The sequence below is a fragment of the Telmatherina bonti genome (genome assembly GCF_933228915.1).
Source record: "Telmatherina bonti genome assembly, chromosome: 6".
In the NCBI taxonomy this organism is placed as follows: domain Eukaryota; kingdom Metazoa; phylum Chordata; class Actinopteri; order Atheriniformes; family Telmatherinidae; genus Telmatherina; species Telmatherina bonti.
In genome coordinates, this window is record NC_136624.1 from 18,256,213 (window position 1) to 18,271,560 (window position 15,348).

General features: G+C 36.7%; 2 protein-coding genes across 2 annotated transcripts; one reads left to right on the forward strand and one right to left on the reverse strand.

Annotated features, from left to right (window-relative positions):
• Positions 1-526: 526 nt before the first annotated feature.
• On the reverse strand, positions 527-7,813 carry LOC306757338 (uncharacterized protein). The gene is made up of 5 exons (XM_079242363.1): positions 7,652-7,813; positions 5,678-6,133; positions 2,387-2,679; positions 1,410-1,537; positions 527-1,032 (listed from the first exon to the last, which is right to left on the reverse strand). The coding sequence occupies exons 1-5, from the start codon at positions 7,767-7,769 to the stop codon at positions 831-833; spliced, it is 1,197 nt and encodes a 398-aa protein (XP_079098489.1). The 5' UTR covers positions 7,770-7,813; the 3' UTR covers positions 527-830.
• A 3,925-nt stretch (positions 7,814-11,738) lies between these two features.
• Positions 11,739-15,095, forward strand: LOC306757347 (uncharacterized protein). The gene is made up of 6 exons (XM_079242372.1): positions 11,739-11,850; positions 13,147-13,227; positions 13,475-13,584; positions 13,668-13,739; positions 13,986-14,108; positions 14,609-15,095. Exons 1-6 carry the CDS (start codon positions 11,784-11,786, stop codon positions 14,693-14,695), a joined length of 540 nt encoding a protein of 179 aa, XP_079098498.1. The 5' UTR covers positions 11,739-11,783; the 3' UTR covers positions 14,696-15,095.
• The last annotated feature ends 253 nt before the right edge of the window (positions 15,096-15,348 follow it).

Below are 15,348 nucleotides of genomic sequence, written 5' to 3' on the forward strand. Positions count from 1 at the left end.
TCTTCACCAGCCGTTACACTCACAAATACTTCTTTACTCTCTTACAGGGAGTTTCATTCTCTCACACAATTACTCTCTCACACACAATGGCATACCCTTTCACTGATACTTGTATAGTCTCTTGCATACATGATCATACTCTCACACAAAACTGGGTCTTCAGCTGTGCTGCTCCCAGATCTAGATGGCTTTACTGACATCATGAATATCACCACACTTCCTTTCTTCAAGAAACATAGTTGTTAAAAATAGCCCACTCCATATAACTTCTTTATTTTCATTTTTGCCCTGCTTGTTGCCCAAAGCCGGCTGGGATAGGCTCCAGCTTCCCCGCGACCCTGAATTGGAATAAGCGGTTCGGAAAATGAATGAATGAATTTTCATTTTTGTTTTACTTTTTGTTCTTTTTTTAATTGAATTTTATTTTTGCTTTTTTTTTTTTTATTGTAGTATCCTGGTACATCTTTAAAGGCACTTTTAAATAAATGTATCACTGTTATTATTAATAAAATGTTTATTTCCTCTCAATGTATAATAAAGTCAATTTTGCAGAAATACCTGAAAGTACAGTGTGACACTCAAAGGATAAAATGTAACAAGTCATGACAGTTTTCTGGCAAAAATGTCTTTATTCTTTTGATAAAGCTCAAAGCTAAAAAGAGTAATATGCCTGGAGATATATACTGCATTTAGTTAAAAAGGATTTGGCTTGCTGTTTAAATGCTGGGAAGGAGACTTGATTATCATCTTATATCATTGTTTACGTATTGATTAGCATGTCTTTTGATCATTTCTCTGTCACATTTTTGCCTCATTCTGTTAAATTTTTATTAAATCAGCTGCTTCTTCATCTCATTTCTTTTCCCTTCCTTGACAAACTCCCTTCTCATCTTCTTCCCCTTCAGACGATGTCCCTGTGCCTCTCTGTTGGCCGGCTCTTTAATCTGCTGCTCGTAGGTGTCCTCCAAAAGCACGTTTCCCCTGCGAGAGTAGCTGATGTTGGACCAGGTGAGCACTGAGCCTTGGTAAGACCTGAAAATGGAAACATCATCTTAGTTTCTGTCTTCTTGAAATAAAATAGACAGATCATTTTAATATTATGGTTAGGTCATATCTGATACTGCAGGACCTTGGTACTCAGTGAGATTATTGCCTGGGGCTCAACACCAGGTGCTCTGCTTGGACAAGTATTTTTATTTTTTTTGTCATGCTTTTGTTTATTCTGTCAATGCTTACCTGGATTATTTGGATTACTGAGATCCATGCACTGTATCACAAACTAACAGAGCCTGGTACCTATAATGACTACTCCTCCTGTAGAGATCAGTGATTGCTCTAAAACACACAAAAATGTCCGAAAAGGAGACAAAAACATGACTAAACAGACAATAAACAGTAAATGGTCGTACCCATAGTTGCCTCTGCTCATATAGTAGAGAACTTCCTTATAGCGGAGAGGGTAATCCCACAGCTCCACATCTGTCACTTGGCCTTCAAAATATGTAAAATCAATCACAGGCTCACCTGACCACACATACTGAACACACACACAGACACACATGCACACGCCGATGTGAAATTGCAGACAATAAAGACAAGAACATTCTTTTTAAATTCATTAAGCTGTTTTAACACATGCAATAATATGAGGTCTATTTTTGAGGTCTAGTTTTTCAACTGGCATCTCCACGGCAAACCTCTGTTACAATGTTTTAATTTAGAAAAAACTGCTTTTTGGTTTTTTATGGCTTCTTTTTTTTTTTTTTTTTTTTAAAAAAACAACATAGAAATACACAATGCAAAAATAACCTCAAAACAACAACAAAAAACAATATCAGTAGAAAAGTCCAAATTGTAGGAATGTCACAATTCAGAGCTGTTCATGTTCATTTAGGCTGTTCATGTCTTGCATGAGAAGCTACAGATTAAAACATACAACAACCTTTTCTCCTCTCCATAAAGAAGCAAATCAAAAACCTATCATGTAACAAAACTTTGACATGAAACATTGTCGTTTAACCTGAATGTGGGTGGAAGCAGAAGATCTTAGCTGCTTATCGGCTTAAAGGCAAAGGAAAATGAGTGTCAATCACGGTGATTGTTCAGTGTTTTAGCATTATTGTTGGAAAACTTGGCTAAAACTGCTCAGTTTGACACCAACTCTGTTTTGGAAATAATGTTTCATGTCTTGTGGTTGTTGCTCTATATAAATAATATGTTGCATCCTTTGTTTATTGGGACACTACTACATTTAGGAGAAGTTTTAAAAAAAAAACAGTAATCATTATGTCTTTCTACTTAACCTTGGCATAGAGAAAAATAGAACATCTTAGCTTTTTTCCCTGACTGGTCATAGTTGCGCTGTTTGATTATCATTCATTCTTACTCGAGAAGGCAGCATTTTCCTCATGCTCATGTTTGTATTGCTGAACATCTGGGCCACACCCTTCACTGAGTCCAAGGTGAGGCAGATGCTGGTCCACATGCTCTGTTCAAGGTCTGACCAGAGCCTGATGTTGGGCTTCAGGTACATGCTGTTGTAATTATTGAACGTGAGTGAATACGAGAGGGTGTCCATGACATCTAGCCTCAGAGGGGTGCTTGATGGACTTAGAGTGAAGATGGAGGGACCGCTTCTCTCTAGATAATCAGTGATGTACCGAAAACACACAGACAGACCTGCAAGGTTCACACAAGCAAAGATGGTTTATTAAATGACCACATTGAATGTAATGGAATGGTGAAGTGGCAATAATAAAAAAACAGAAAGTTCCACAGAGGAACAAACAGGCTAAACAGCATCACCATGACAAAGACAAGACATGAAACAGCCACACAAAAACCCCCACAAAAGTCAGGACTCAGCTTCAAACAGCTAACAACAAAGACAGAAATTTGGGTGTAGTCATGGAGCCAGACCTGAATTTCAGCGTCACATTGAGACAGTTATGAAGTCATTAAAAGAACAAATCGTGCATTAAAAGCACTGAGTAAGAAAACCTTGTGCATGCATTTATCTTTAGTAGACTGTAACGTTGTCCTTACAGGTTTCCCTAATATCTCCATCAGACAGCTGCAGTTAGTCCAGCTGGGTCAAATCTGCTTTCTGTTCTGTCAGAACTATAGATGGAGAGGCAGCATTCAGTTTCTATGCTCCTCACATGTGGTCCAAACTCCCAGAAAACTTCAGATCAGCTGAAAGTCTCACCTGTTTTAAATCTAGGTTCCAGTTACCCTTTAAGCTCCCGGTCGACCATTTGGTTGAGATAATTTTGACAATTTCAATGTTTGCTATTATTAACTTATATCCCAATCCTTTGCTAAAAAGAAAATCCAAAACATTTATTCTGATTATTGTTGTCCAAAACCAATAGAAAAATACAAAGAATTTTTTTTTCTTTGGGTTTTTTCTTAGTTTGAACTTTAAATGGTTAAAATAAATCCTCACTAACACTTTTCTCCTTGTATTTGATCTTATCTTATTTGCTGCAATGCTTTTAATGTTTTATGTAAAGCACTTTAAATTGTCCAGAACGTGAAATGTGCTGCCTAAAAGCAATACTCTAGCTGTCTCTCCGCAGGACTTTTCAGATCCTGTTCCTTTGTGCATTCCTGCTAGTTTTACTTTCTGGATGTTTTCACACAGTGACACAATCAACTTCTATCATCTTTCCTAAGCTCTTTTCCTTGACTTCATTGAAAACATTGTAAGGGTAAGGAAAGGTGGTTGGAGGTATCTGGAAGGACTTCAGAAAAAAAGAAAATGCTGTAATGACTATCCATTTATTTTCTGCTGAACTGTGATGATAGTCTGCAGCAAAACTATTAAAGATGTTCTGCAGAAAGACCTTCAGACACCTCATCTCATGTAGTTTCATTGTGATGATACGCAGAAATACACTACTTTATAGTCAGGATATGAGCATCTATTTAATGTATAAATATATGCCAATATTGCCATCTCTAACTTATTTCTCCTTTTTTCTGCAGGTCTTCCTGAATAAGTGCAGTTGTACATGTTGATCTGTCTTTCCTGTCCTCTCCACCCCAAAGAGTCGAGGCAGATGGCTGCCCTCCCTGAGCCGGGTTCTGCCGGAGGTTTTCTTCCTGTTCGTCAAAAGGCCTGTTCCAGTCAGTTGGTTTCTATTATAGTATATGTATGAACTGGCTTGAAATGATGTGTATGTAAAGTGCCCTGTGACAACAATGTTTTGAAGTGGCGCTATACAAATAAAGCTGAATTAAATTGAATTGAATTATCAAGGCTCACACTTAAAAGGGAAAAAATGTGTAAAAGTAAAACATGTCACAGGCTGCTCAAGTCTCTCTCCCCTGTATTCATATTGATCCAAAAATAATAGTTAATGCCATTCACATAGTTAAATGTTTTTTTTTTTAAGGTTGCAACTGCTGAAGACCCCTTTCCTTGAAATTCAGTGAATTCAAAAAGCCCTTACTGGGGCTCCTGCTCACATACTTTCAAGTCCTTTCAAAGAACGCAACATCTCAGTTTCCAATGACTGCAGCACCTGTCATCAGTCCTCTCTGTGTTACCTGCCTCCCTTTCCTTTGTCAATCATCCAGGTTCCTGATCTTTTTTCAGTTTTTCTCTCTGGACAATGCTGGCTTTTCTGCACCTGCAGCATTACTTTGCTTTTCCAGTTCAATTATTAAAATGTTATTTTCTGACCTTTGTCTGGCTTCTTCTTTTTTTTTTTTTTTTTTTTAAATATTTATTTAACCTTTTTTAAACCTTGTTTGAGCTGGACTATAACCACTCTATCTTTGTAATTTTTTTCAAGAGTTTATTTTTGCAAATATAAAATAAAAATACAACATATTGTACTATGATTTGATTAAAAAAAAAAAGTATAATTTCAAAGGGCTATTTATAGTCATATTCAAACTTTTGAGTATTTTTGGGCAAGCTTGAAAATTTTTTCATTTATGCTTTGTATCATCTACAATTATTGTTCAACAGTAGCACATGTACTGCTGTTTACACATTTTCACAAATCTCTAAAGTGTTACCTTAACTATGAATCACAAAGTATTCAGAAAGACCTGCTTGCAGAAATTTACTAGTTTGATAGGAATACAGTTTTTGAGTAGAGGCCTGAAAAATATGCATGGCTCAAAAGGTTAGGGAATATATAATATTCCTTTATATCAGTAAGATAAAATGAAAAGAGATGACAAAGACATGTAAAAATAATCAGAATAGAAAGACACAAAGTGACCACAGAGACAAAGAACAACCATCAAGTAAATTAGACAGGAAAGAAATGAAACACAAGGGAGACAAATCAACAACATACACTAAGCATGATAACGATGTTCTAAAAATCAAGTCACAAAAATTACACGTATAAAATTATATGACAAAATGACCCCAAAAAAAGAAAGAAAAGGGAAAAAGATAAGAATCCAGTGTAACTGAATCTCTCAGCCCCCTTGTGGCCAAATGTTATTACTGCAGCTTTCATGTCACGCTGACTTAAAAAAAAAAAAAAAAAAAAAAGATTTTAAAACTATTAGAGAAGATGAAGACACCAATCTGTATTTTATTATTTTTTTTAAAACTTTTTTTTCTTTTAACTCTTTAACAGTGACAGCTAATCACTTATTTAATGGGAAATCTGTTTAGAAAGAACAACAGTTGGTGTGATATACTCACCTCTAGTGGTAGGAGCTGTGGTCCATGGGGGGTAAGTGCTGGTGGTGCGGGGTCGAGGTGTGCTGGTTGCTTTTGTTGTAGGCGTGTAGTAGGGAGTGGTTTGTTGTGTTGTTTGTGTGTAGTAGGGAGTGGTTTGTTGTGTTGTTTGTGTGTAGTAGGGAGTGGTTTGTTGTGTTGTTTGTGTGTAGTAGGGAGTGGTTTGTTGTGTTGTTTGTGTGTAGTAGGGAGTGGTTTGTTGTGTTGTTTGTGTGTAGTAGGGAGTGGTTTGTTGTGTTGTTTGTGTGTAGTAGGGAGTGGTTGGTTTTGTTGAAGGCCTGTAGTAGGCAGTAGTAAACTTTGTGGATGGGTATGATGTGGAGTACCACGGGGGAAGCCGATAAGGTGAAAAGAAGCAAATTCCTCCTCTATAACCAGACAAAGTAAACATTTTCCCTTTTAAATTTACTCCCGGGCCACCTGGAAAAGGAAAAACATGCAAACAAAAACCATTAAATATATAATTTAGCTGTCAAAATTAACCTAAACCGATAGTTCAACCATGAAGATCTGGTCTGAAATGATTAAACAAAATTAAATTACTTTATTAATCCCCAAAGAGAAATGAAATACTGCATACTACTCTAAACCTTAATCACAATTCCTCCTCTTGGCCTTACTTCTTGGCTTTATCCTTATATTGTGGAAAATCTGCTCTTTTCTTGAGGATCGGGGACCAGTGCTCATGCAAATCTTTCATTTAGGGGACTATTTGGATGGATTGACCTTTGATAGTATCATAGGAGTGGGAAATTGGACCCAGATATTACGTCAGGTAGGAAAAAGACTGCTTTACAGCATTTATCAGTTTAATTTGAGTTAGTTCTTTGTGACAGTGTTTCTAACACTTGGAAGTTTGAAAGTATGTTGGCCTTTATGAGGTTTTAATGCTAAAGTGGAAGTGAAATGGAATGTTACAACGTTTCTGTCATTCACCCGACAAAAGTCTGCTGATCTGACCAGTTGATTAATGTGTTTCAATGGTGACACCCGTACAGAGTGATATAACAGTGATTTAACTTACCAAACTATTAGAATTCTCACTGACCATGATATAAATTCTGATGACATTTGCATAATTTCAGATGATCTTTTGTAACTTTGAATTGTTTCTGTGTTTTTGCTTTGATAGAAACAGTATCTCCTTTCTACTTGAGTCCAAGTAACAGCATGTGTTACATCATAAATGCATCACGTAAAGTTTTATTACTCTAGCAAATATGAGGGAGTTTCATCTTTATTTACTAAAGTTCCAGAGGGACATAAATTCTGACAGTAATATTGTTTTGGTTTTATAAAGGAGTCCAAATTTTCACAATGAAAATTATAACCTGTGGAAATGTGTATGAATATTAATGAATTGAAAAAGAAGAAAACCTTCCAACATACTGGATCAACAATTTAACTCAGGTTATCAGAAGAGCTTATGTAACATGTTTGTTTATTTAGCCTGTCATGTAAACACAGTCACAGTGAAATGGACTAATGGGGATTGTAGCATTTAGATTCTGCAGTAAAGCAGAAACTAGGCAGGATCTGAGGTATAAGTAAAAATACTTTAAAGGTTGGACATGATCTACACTATAGAGACAAGGGACTCAGATTGGCTGAAGTAAAGAAAAACATGACACTTCCTCATATTTAATGTAGTAACAAAAATCTAGTAGCAAAGTTTTGGTTGTCTATAAAATAAAACACTCTTGAGTAGGACTTTATATAAGCCATAGAGACAGGACATGCCATCTCTGGCAGACTGAGAAATCCTGTGTCAAAAACTGGATCTTCAGTACTGTATCTGATATTTACTGCAAAGTAAAAGTTTGTAATTCAACCCCAGAGGAAAAATGTAAATTAGGCATAATCTAAGGTATCTATAATATAAAAAACCCTGATGCTTAGATACCACATCTTAATCCAGGAAACGCATGAAATTCTTACGTGTTGTCCATGCAGTCGTTGGATAAGCTTCCTGATGGACTGGTACAGAACGTGCTCCAGCCAACGCTGACATCATCACCATCATGGTGAAGAAAAGCAGCTTGTTCTTCATTTTCATCCTCAGTAGGTTGGGGTATGTTCTGTCCTCTCTGTCTGCGAGCACCTCTCTCACTTCTGTCTGTCTGAGCAGCTGCAGTTCAACTTGTTTACTCTCAGTTCTGGGTTCAGACGTCAGCAGCCACTTCAAGTTTCATTTCTCTGGGCTCAAACTTCTCTGCGGTCAGAACCTCCTCCTCCTTCCTGAGAAGTTTGCTTTGTAAAATGTACAATGGGTCAGAGCATAAGTGTTTATACAGTATGTTAGCATGTTTAGTGGTGCTGTGTGGAAGATAAGGATGAGATTTTCATGTAACTTTTAAAGAGTGACTCTGCAGCTGTGTGAAAACACTAATGGAGGTGGATGTTGAGATGCTCTGCGAATTCCCTCAGAAAAAAAAGCAGCAAATAAAGTGCAGCCACCGTGTTATGCAGAGATATTTGAATAGATTTGATAAACTCATAATGAACTACTGTTGAACGTGAAGCCAGATTCCACAGTGAAGACATTCATCTTGAGGAATCCCTTAAGCAGACAGGAATCAACAACAAATTAAACTAATGAGTACTTTTTTGTTTTGTTTGTTGTCCTTTGTGTGCTTTTGCTGTTATTTTTATTTGCTTGCATTGTTTCTGCATCTGATTGATATTGCTTTTTTTTTATCCTCTGAGTAAATGTTCTGAGTTATTCTCTCTTCTTTTTCCTAATTTATTATTTTGCACTTTCAGATCCTGTGTTATGCTTTACATTTTTACTGGTTTAGAGTTTCGAGCATCTTTTTGTGTTTTCACATTGCTTTGTGCATATTTCTTGCTACTTTGTTCTATAGGTGTTTGTTTTGTGTTTAACTCAGTTTTATTTTTGTATCTTTCTAGTATTTTAACATTTTTATAAGTCAACTTTGGGTTTTTACAGCTCTCTTTTATACTGTTTTACATCTAGTAGTGGTGCTCGTTTCTCTTTTCTTTTTTGCTGTTGATGACGTTGTATTATCCAATAAAGACCCAACCCATGAAAAAATGTTAAGATAAGTACTTTTGGTTTTAAAAAAATATATGAGTTCCTTATTTATACTGATAACATATATCAAACATTTGTAGAGACATTTACCATTCATTACCATGTGATATGTTAAATTTTTTATCATGTAATCCTTTGTTTTCTGGTGTGCATTAAGGGGCAGAAGACAAAAATAGGAATCGCATTCTACGTGATGTCAAATGTGTAAAGATGGCTTTGGATTTGTTTGCCTTCATGTGTCATATTGATAACTGGTGTCCATTTGTTTTTTTGTGTCTGTTTAGGATTACCTCATTATTTCTGTTTTACTGATTTTTGTAGTACTTCTTAAATTTTTGTCTATTTTGTGAATTTTCCTTCACAGTTGCTGTTTGGTAGCTCAGAAGTAAGCTGCTGTATTTACAGAAAAGGGGGAAAAAATACATCCATCTTTGACTTTTCTCATTTAATAGCTTGTACTTTGTGTCATCATCTTGATTGCTTTGATCAGTCAAGATTTGTCCTTAAACCAGTTCAGCTTACGTAACTTGTGAATTTTACAGTCAGCACTGTTAGTGTTGTAATTACCTTCGTGGAGGAAACCAGTTCAGCCAGATTGATGTCTGAGGCAAAGAGGATCATGGGATTTCTGTGATTTCCTGCACCACATTCACAAATGTGTAAATGCCAGCTCAGCATTTAGGGGGGAATTTGTGGCATGAATAAAATGTATGAAAAAAAATATATAGATAAAGACTGAAAGTACACCCCTTAAAACAGCATTCATCCCTACTGTAAGTGCTTCTATTTTCATATCTCACAGAACATTCAGAGAAGAAACACAATGTGTAAATATACTATTAGAAATCTCATTTTATTTCCATATATGAGCTTTGTTTTAGATGATAGTGATAGTAACAGCTGGTAGGAAACAAACATTGAAGTCTGCTTCGTGTCTCCACCTCTAGTGAACTTTGATTCCAGTTTCCCAGTACTTCCTCTTATGCAATCTCTGGACAACAAATCATCACAGTTTCTGCAGGAACATTTCTGTGACCCTTAACTGCTGCTGGTGGCTCATGGGAACATATTTTACAATTTACTTTCACTAACATATCTGTCCTCTCAAGATGTCCAGTTGAATGTATATTTCCTGTTAAAAGATGGATTTAGAACTAGTTTTAACTAAATAGTAAAAGATTAATATTATTACATAAATGTGCACCCATGGTCATGAGCTGTGGGTCGTGACCAAAAAAAACAAGATCTCGTATACAGGCGGCTGAAATGAAATTCCTCCGCAGGGTGGAGGAAACAGTTCTCCCTTAGAGATAAGGCTCGGTCATCCAGGAGGGGCTCAGAGTAGAGCCGCTGCTCCTTCGCATCGAGAGGAACCAGTTGAGGTGGCTCGGGCATCTGGTCAGGATGCCTCCTGGACGCCTCCCTGGTGAGGTGTTCTGGGCACGTCCCTCTGGGAGGAGACCCCGGGGAAGACCCAGGACACGCCGGAGGGATTACATCTCTCGGCTGGCCTGGGAACACCTCGGGATCCCCCCCGCAGAGTTGGCAAATGTGGCTGGGGAGAGGGAAGTCTGGGCTTCCCTGCTTAGGCTGCTGCCCCTGAGACCCGACCCCGGATATGCAACAGAGAATGGATGGATGGATGGATGGATGGACGGCATTACTGTGCAGTTAAATTAGAGCTCAGTTGCTATTCAGTGAGTTTGACATACCCTCTTTGTTTGCAAGGGAGAGAAGAGCCAAATAAAGTAAAGGGAGAAACTGATGGAAAAATGTATGTTTTTTTACTTTATACTGGAGGCAAAATTAAACAAGTGGTCCATATGCTTGTTGCCCCTTAATGTTTTACACAGAAAAACTGATAAAGCCTAAAACATGTCTGTATGTTTGAAGAGTAGATTAACTTCCACATCACACTGTTGGTTGATAACCAGTGGCTTATCATACATTTTACTTTTCTACAGTCTTACATGTTATAATGTTCTCTATATAAAAAGAAATTATGATGATGGTTACCTGACAGAAGAGGTGGAGGATGAATCTATGATAACATTTGTATTATCAGCAACTAAAAAATGAAAAGGAGAAACGTATACGTAAGATAGGCTACTCTATTGATATCAGGCCTTTTGAATGTTACCGAATGTAATACACTTAATGTGAAATATTTACTCTTGAACACATTTCTTTTTCTTCCTACATTAAATAATTCTCAATCACTGGTGTCCAGCTGTGGTCCTCAAGGGCCACAATCCTGCAGGTTTTTGATGTATCCCTGCTCCACAAGACCTGACTCAGATAAATAAGTCATTGTGCAAACTTTTTCAGGCTGTTTGATCCATTTAATCTGAATCAGGTGTGTTGAAGCAGAAATACATTGAAAAACTGCAGGACAGCAGCCCTCAAGGTCTGACTTTGGACACCGGTTCTCATAAGCCCTCCTCTTTTATTTAACCAACAAACATAGACTTTATAAAACAGGGGTGGACAACTCTTGTCTCAGAGGGCTGCAGTCCTGCAGGTGTTGGGAGTTTCTCTGCTGCACACTTGACTCAAATCAATGGTTAATTAGCAGAATTGTGCAGAGTTTGGTGTCAAGCTCTGGATAACTCTACTTATTAAGTTAGATGTTTGTCAGGTGTGTTGCAGCAGGGAAACTCCCGTCATTTGCAGCAGTATTGCCGTTGAGTTGACCACCTCTAGAATTAAACCACTTTTATTTTTAATCCATTTTCGTTCAGAAAAATACCACACAGGCTTTTATTTAGAAAGGTGCTTGAGCGGAAGTGATGTATTCCGGTGTTTTCAGAGTTTCCGGGAGTTTTGGCAGCGATGCCGTGCTGCTTTCCACCGTGTACCGATCTGACTGCAGCCGGGATGACAACATGGAGAACACACACACACACAGCAACAACAACAAAACAGCAGCTATAAAAACGGCACGGCCAGAAATAAAAGACACAAAAAGACGAGGAGAGCAAAGAGACTCAAGCTGAGAAACTTTGCAGGTGAAACATGGGAGTCATCATCTCGCAGATCTTCTCCAGGTTCACCTCCAAGACACCTGTACGGATCTTAATGGGTGAGTTTTCATCTGTCGGCTTTTATTCCTGGATATACTCAGTTATTGTGATGGTTGTTATTTACGGTCACAAAACAAAACTGGAGGGAGATTTTTGTCGTGTATTACTGGTTACTTTTAGAAACTTTAAAAAAATAATAAAAAATAAAATAATAATAATAATTTAAGATTTTTTTTCGTTATTTTGTTGATGTGTAAGAGCCTACAGCTCATGTGCAAACTTTTTTCATCAATATTTTTGTTCATTTCATTTTTTATGTTAGAAATATTGAATAGATTTCTAAACATGAACTTAAAAAGTAACAACAAAATGACTTTTTACACTGTGTAAATTACTCCTTTCAGGGGAACACACACTTTCTAGAAAGCAAATAGATAAATTAGTTTTTTTTTAAAAACTTGAAAAATGGGTTTTTTATGCTTAATATAAGATTAAAAATATTAATTTTCGCCAAAATCCCATCTATTCATTGTTCAATCTTTTTAGATATGTGCATTTTATTTTCTGTTCTTATAGTTTTAAAAGAAAAGATAAATTGAAGATTTTCATATAATTTGGGAAATAATCACCAACAGACTGATCAAAATGTATTCATGGTGGTGTAGATACAGATCATATGTCACACCAGTTATAATGTGTAGGTAAATTCATAAAAATAAAATTGATATACTTAATGTTAAAATTAACAAGTAACATAAATTCAGTCTGCTTGTTTTTTGATCATTTTGAGTGTGGGAAGGTTGGAAGTGGATTTACATTGATCACTCAAAATCAGTACTAAAATACAAATACCAGGTAATTCTGTTCTGCCTACATATATTTAAATACTGTAATAACTTACTGTACACTCCTCTTTTACTTTTTACATCTTACAATCAACATGAACATTACTAAACTTTAAATCTCTTTAAACAAAGAATTTACATCCCGTATATGTTATCAGGTTATTAGAGGTTACATAACATTGTAAAGACAGGTAAATGGCAGTAACAGTATGTATTTATGTAGCAGTAATGACATAAATACAATACATAATATTTGACTCTTTGGTAAAACTTAATTGACTTGTGAATAATTTCCCTTATATGTTTTTGTAAAAGTAAAGTATGGCTCATTATGCACACTTTTAGTTACATTAAAATTTGTGACTTATCTGTATGTTATATTTTCAGGTTTACTTAGGTCAGTATTTTCTGTTGTTTTGTGTGGTGATTAATTGATTTATCAGTACTGAAAGTATCTGTTGCAGCTGTACCGGTGTGTCAGTGTATGTGTGTGTCTTTGTTTTGTTGCAGTTGGTCTGGATGCTGCAGGCAAAACAACCCTCCTCTACAAACTGAAGCTGGCCGAGGTTGTAACTACCATCCCGACTATTGGTTAGTCACCAAAAACATAATTATCTTATCTTATCTTATCTTATCTTATCTTATCTTATCTTATCCGATCTTATCCGATCTTATCCGATCTTATCCGATCTTATCCGATCTTATCCGATCTGATCTGATCTTATCTTATCTTATCTTATCTTATCTTATCTTATCTTAGCTGAGCTGAGCTTATCTTAAACGTGTGTGTGTGTGTGTGTGTGTGTGTGTGTGTGTGTGTGTGTGTGTGTGTGTACAGGTTTTAATGTGGAGACAGTGGAATTTAAGAACATCAGTTTTACAGTTTGGGACGTTGGTGGTCAGACAATCATCAGACAACTGTGGAAGCATTATTACACCAACACACAGGTAAAACTACTGTAAATTTACAAGTATTCTGAGCAGCAGGATTGAAGACATTTGCATTCATGTTTGTCTGTGTTTGTCTGCAGGGTTTGATATTTGTGGTCGACAGTAACGACCGTGAGAGGATAAAAGAAGCTGCTGATGAGCTCCACACAATGGTGAAGAAATTTCCTCTTTAGAATTGAATGAAATTCTTTAGTTTTTTGCTTTTCAACTAAGTAAGATGGAAATAAAAAGAATAACACCATGAATAAGTTGTTTTTCTAACATCTTATTGGTATTGTTGTCAGTAGAGTTTAGCTACAGAGACACAATTAGCATTTAAGCAGATTAAACCAGATATTAATAAATATCATATAATAAATGTCATCTTTAAAATAAAATTGTATATTTTTGTGTTGCAGCTGGAGGAAGACCAGCTGAGGGGCGTGGCCCTACTGGTTTTTGCTAACAAGCAAGATTTGCCGAGAGCTATGTCTGTTGGTGAAGTCACCGAGGCTCTGGGCCTGTCAGGAGTCCAACAGCCGGTAGGTAACCTGATGGTCAGACTTTAGGGAAAGGGTCCGTTTGAGTCACATGTGGCAGCGACAGCAGACCGTCTGTGATGAGACGGCCCACCGAAGGATCTTTGGAAACTATATCATGTAGTTTTCACAGCTCAGTACTTGAGCTTCCCCTTTCCATGGATGTTAAAACTTGCCTGAGGGATTTATTTATTTTTTTTAATGATTGTGTGCTTTTAGTTATCTTACATTAGAAGTAAGCTGAGCTTGGACACATAAGGATGTTTTATTGAAACTGGTGTCATTAATGTAACAAAGGTGCACTTCCTCTTCAGCACTTCTGTAAACAGTGATTCACATGTTTGAAGCATGGAAGAGTTTATCTCACAGAGAAAACGAAACTCATAAAAAAATGCAAAGCATTGCAGAAGACCACAGTTTTTTTTCTCAAGGCCTCTTGAGTTTAAAGATCACGTGATAGTTGTGTTCTTGTTGCTGACGATTGTGCCTTTGTGTGTGTGCAGTGGTTTGTTCAGACCTCCTGTGCTGTCAGTGGTGCCGGACTGGTTGAGGGTTTGGACTGGCTATCCAACCAGGTCCTGAAGTCGTAGCAGATGTTGGAACACTGAAGTGAAGTAAGCCAAGCTGGTGGATCCATCTGACCTGTTAAAGCCATCTCATCACAAAAATGTTCATTTTAAATCATTAAATCCTCCAACGTTACTACACTCTCAGTCACAATTTGTTGGTTTTTTTAACTTTTCCTCATATGTAAACACAACCCTGTGAGTTCTGTGCCACAACTAATATCACAGTTAAATGAATTAAATTAAAATGATTAAGAAAATCTTTTATGTTTAAACACAAGAAATTAAGTTTTGAGGAGGAGCATATTATGCATTTATGCCTTTGGACTGGTATTTGTTTGTCTCTGTGTGTGTTTGTGCTTAAAGCCTACTTTTTATTTTCCTGTACCACAAATCATGACTTTTAAGAGTTCCTTCTTTTTATTCAAAGACCCGAAGCAAAAGTATGCAGACCTTCATTAATTTAAAAAAAAAGAAAAGAAAGAAAACCTAGTTATCTAAAGGCCTTAAAGTTGAAACAGCTGTATCAGGTGATCCGATATATTGTTTGGTAGAGAGAGGACATTTAACTTCACTGATTAGAGCTGGGATGAGATGCATAAACTGTGTCGTCTAAGGACTAAAACTGTGTGTGTCCACAAAGAAATGACAGAATTGTCCATTCTTTCAATCTGACT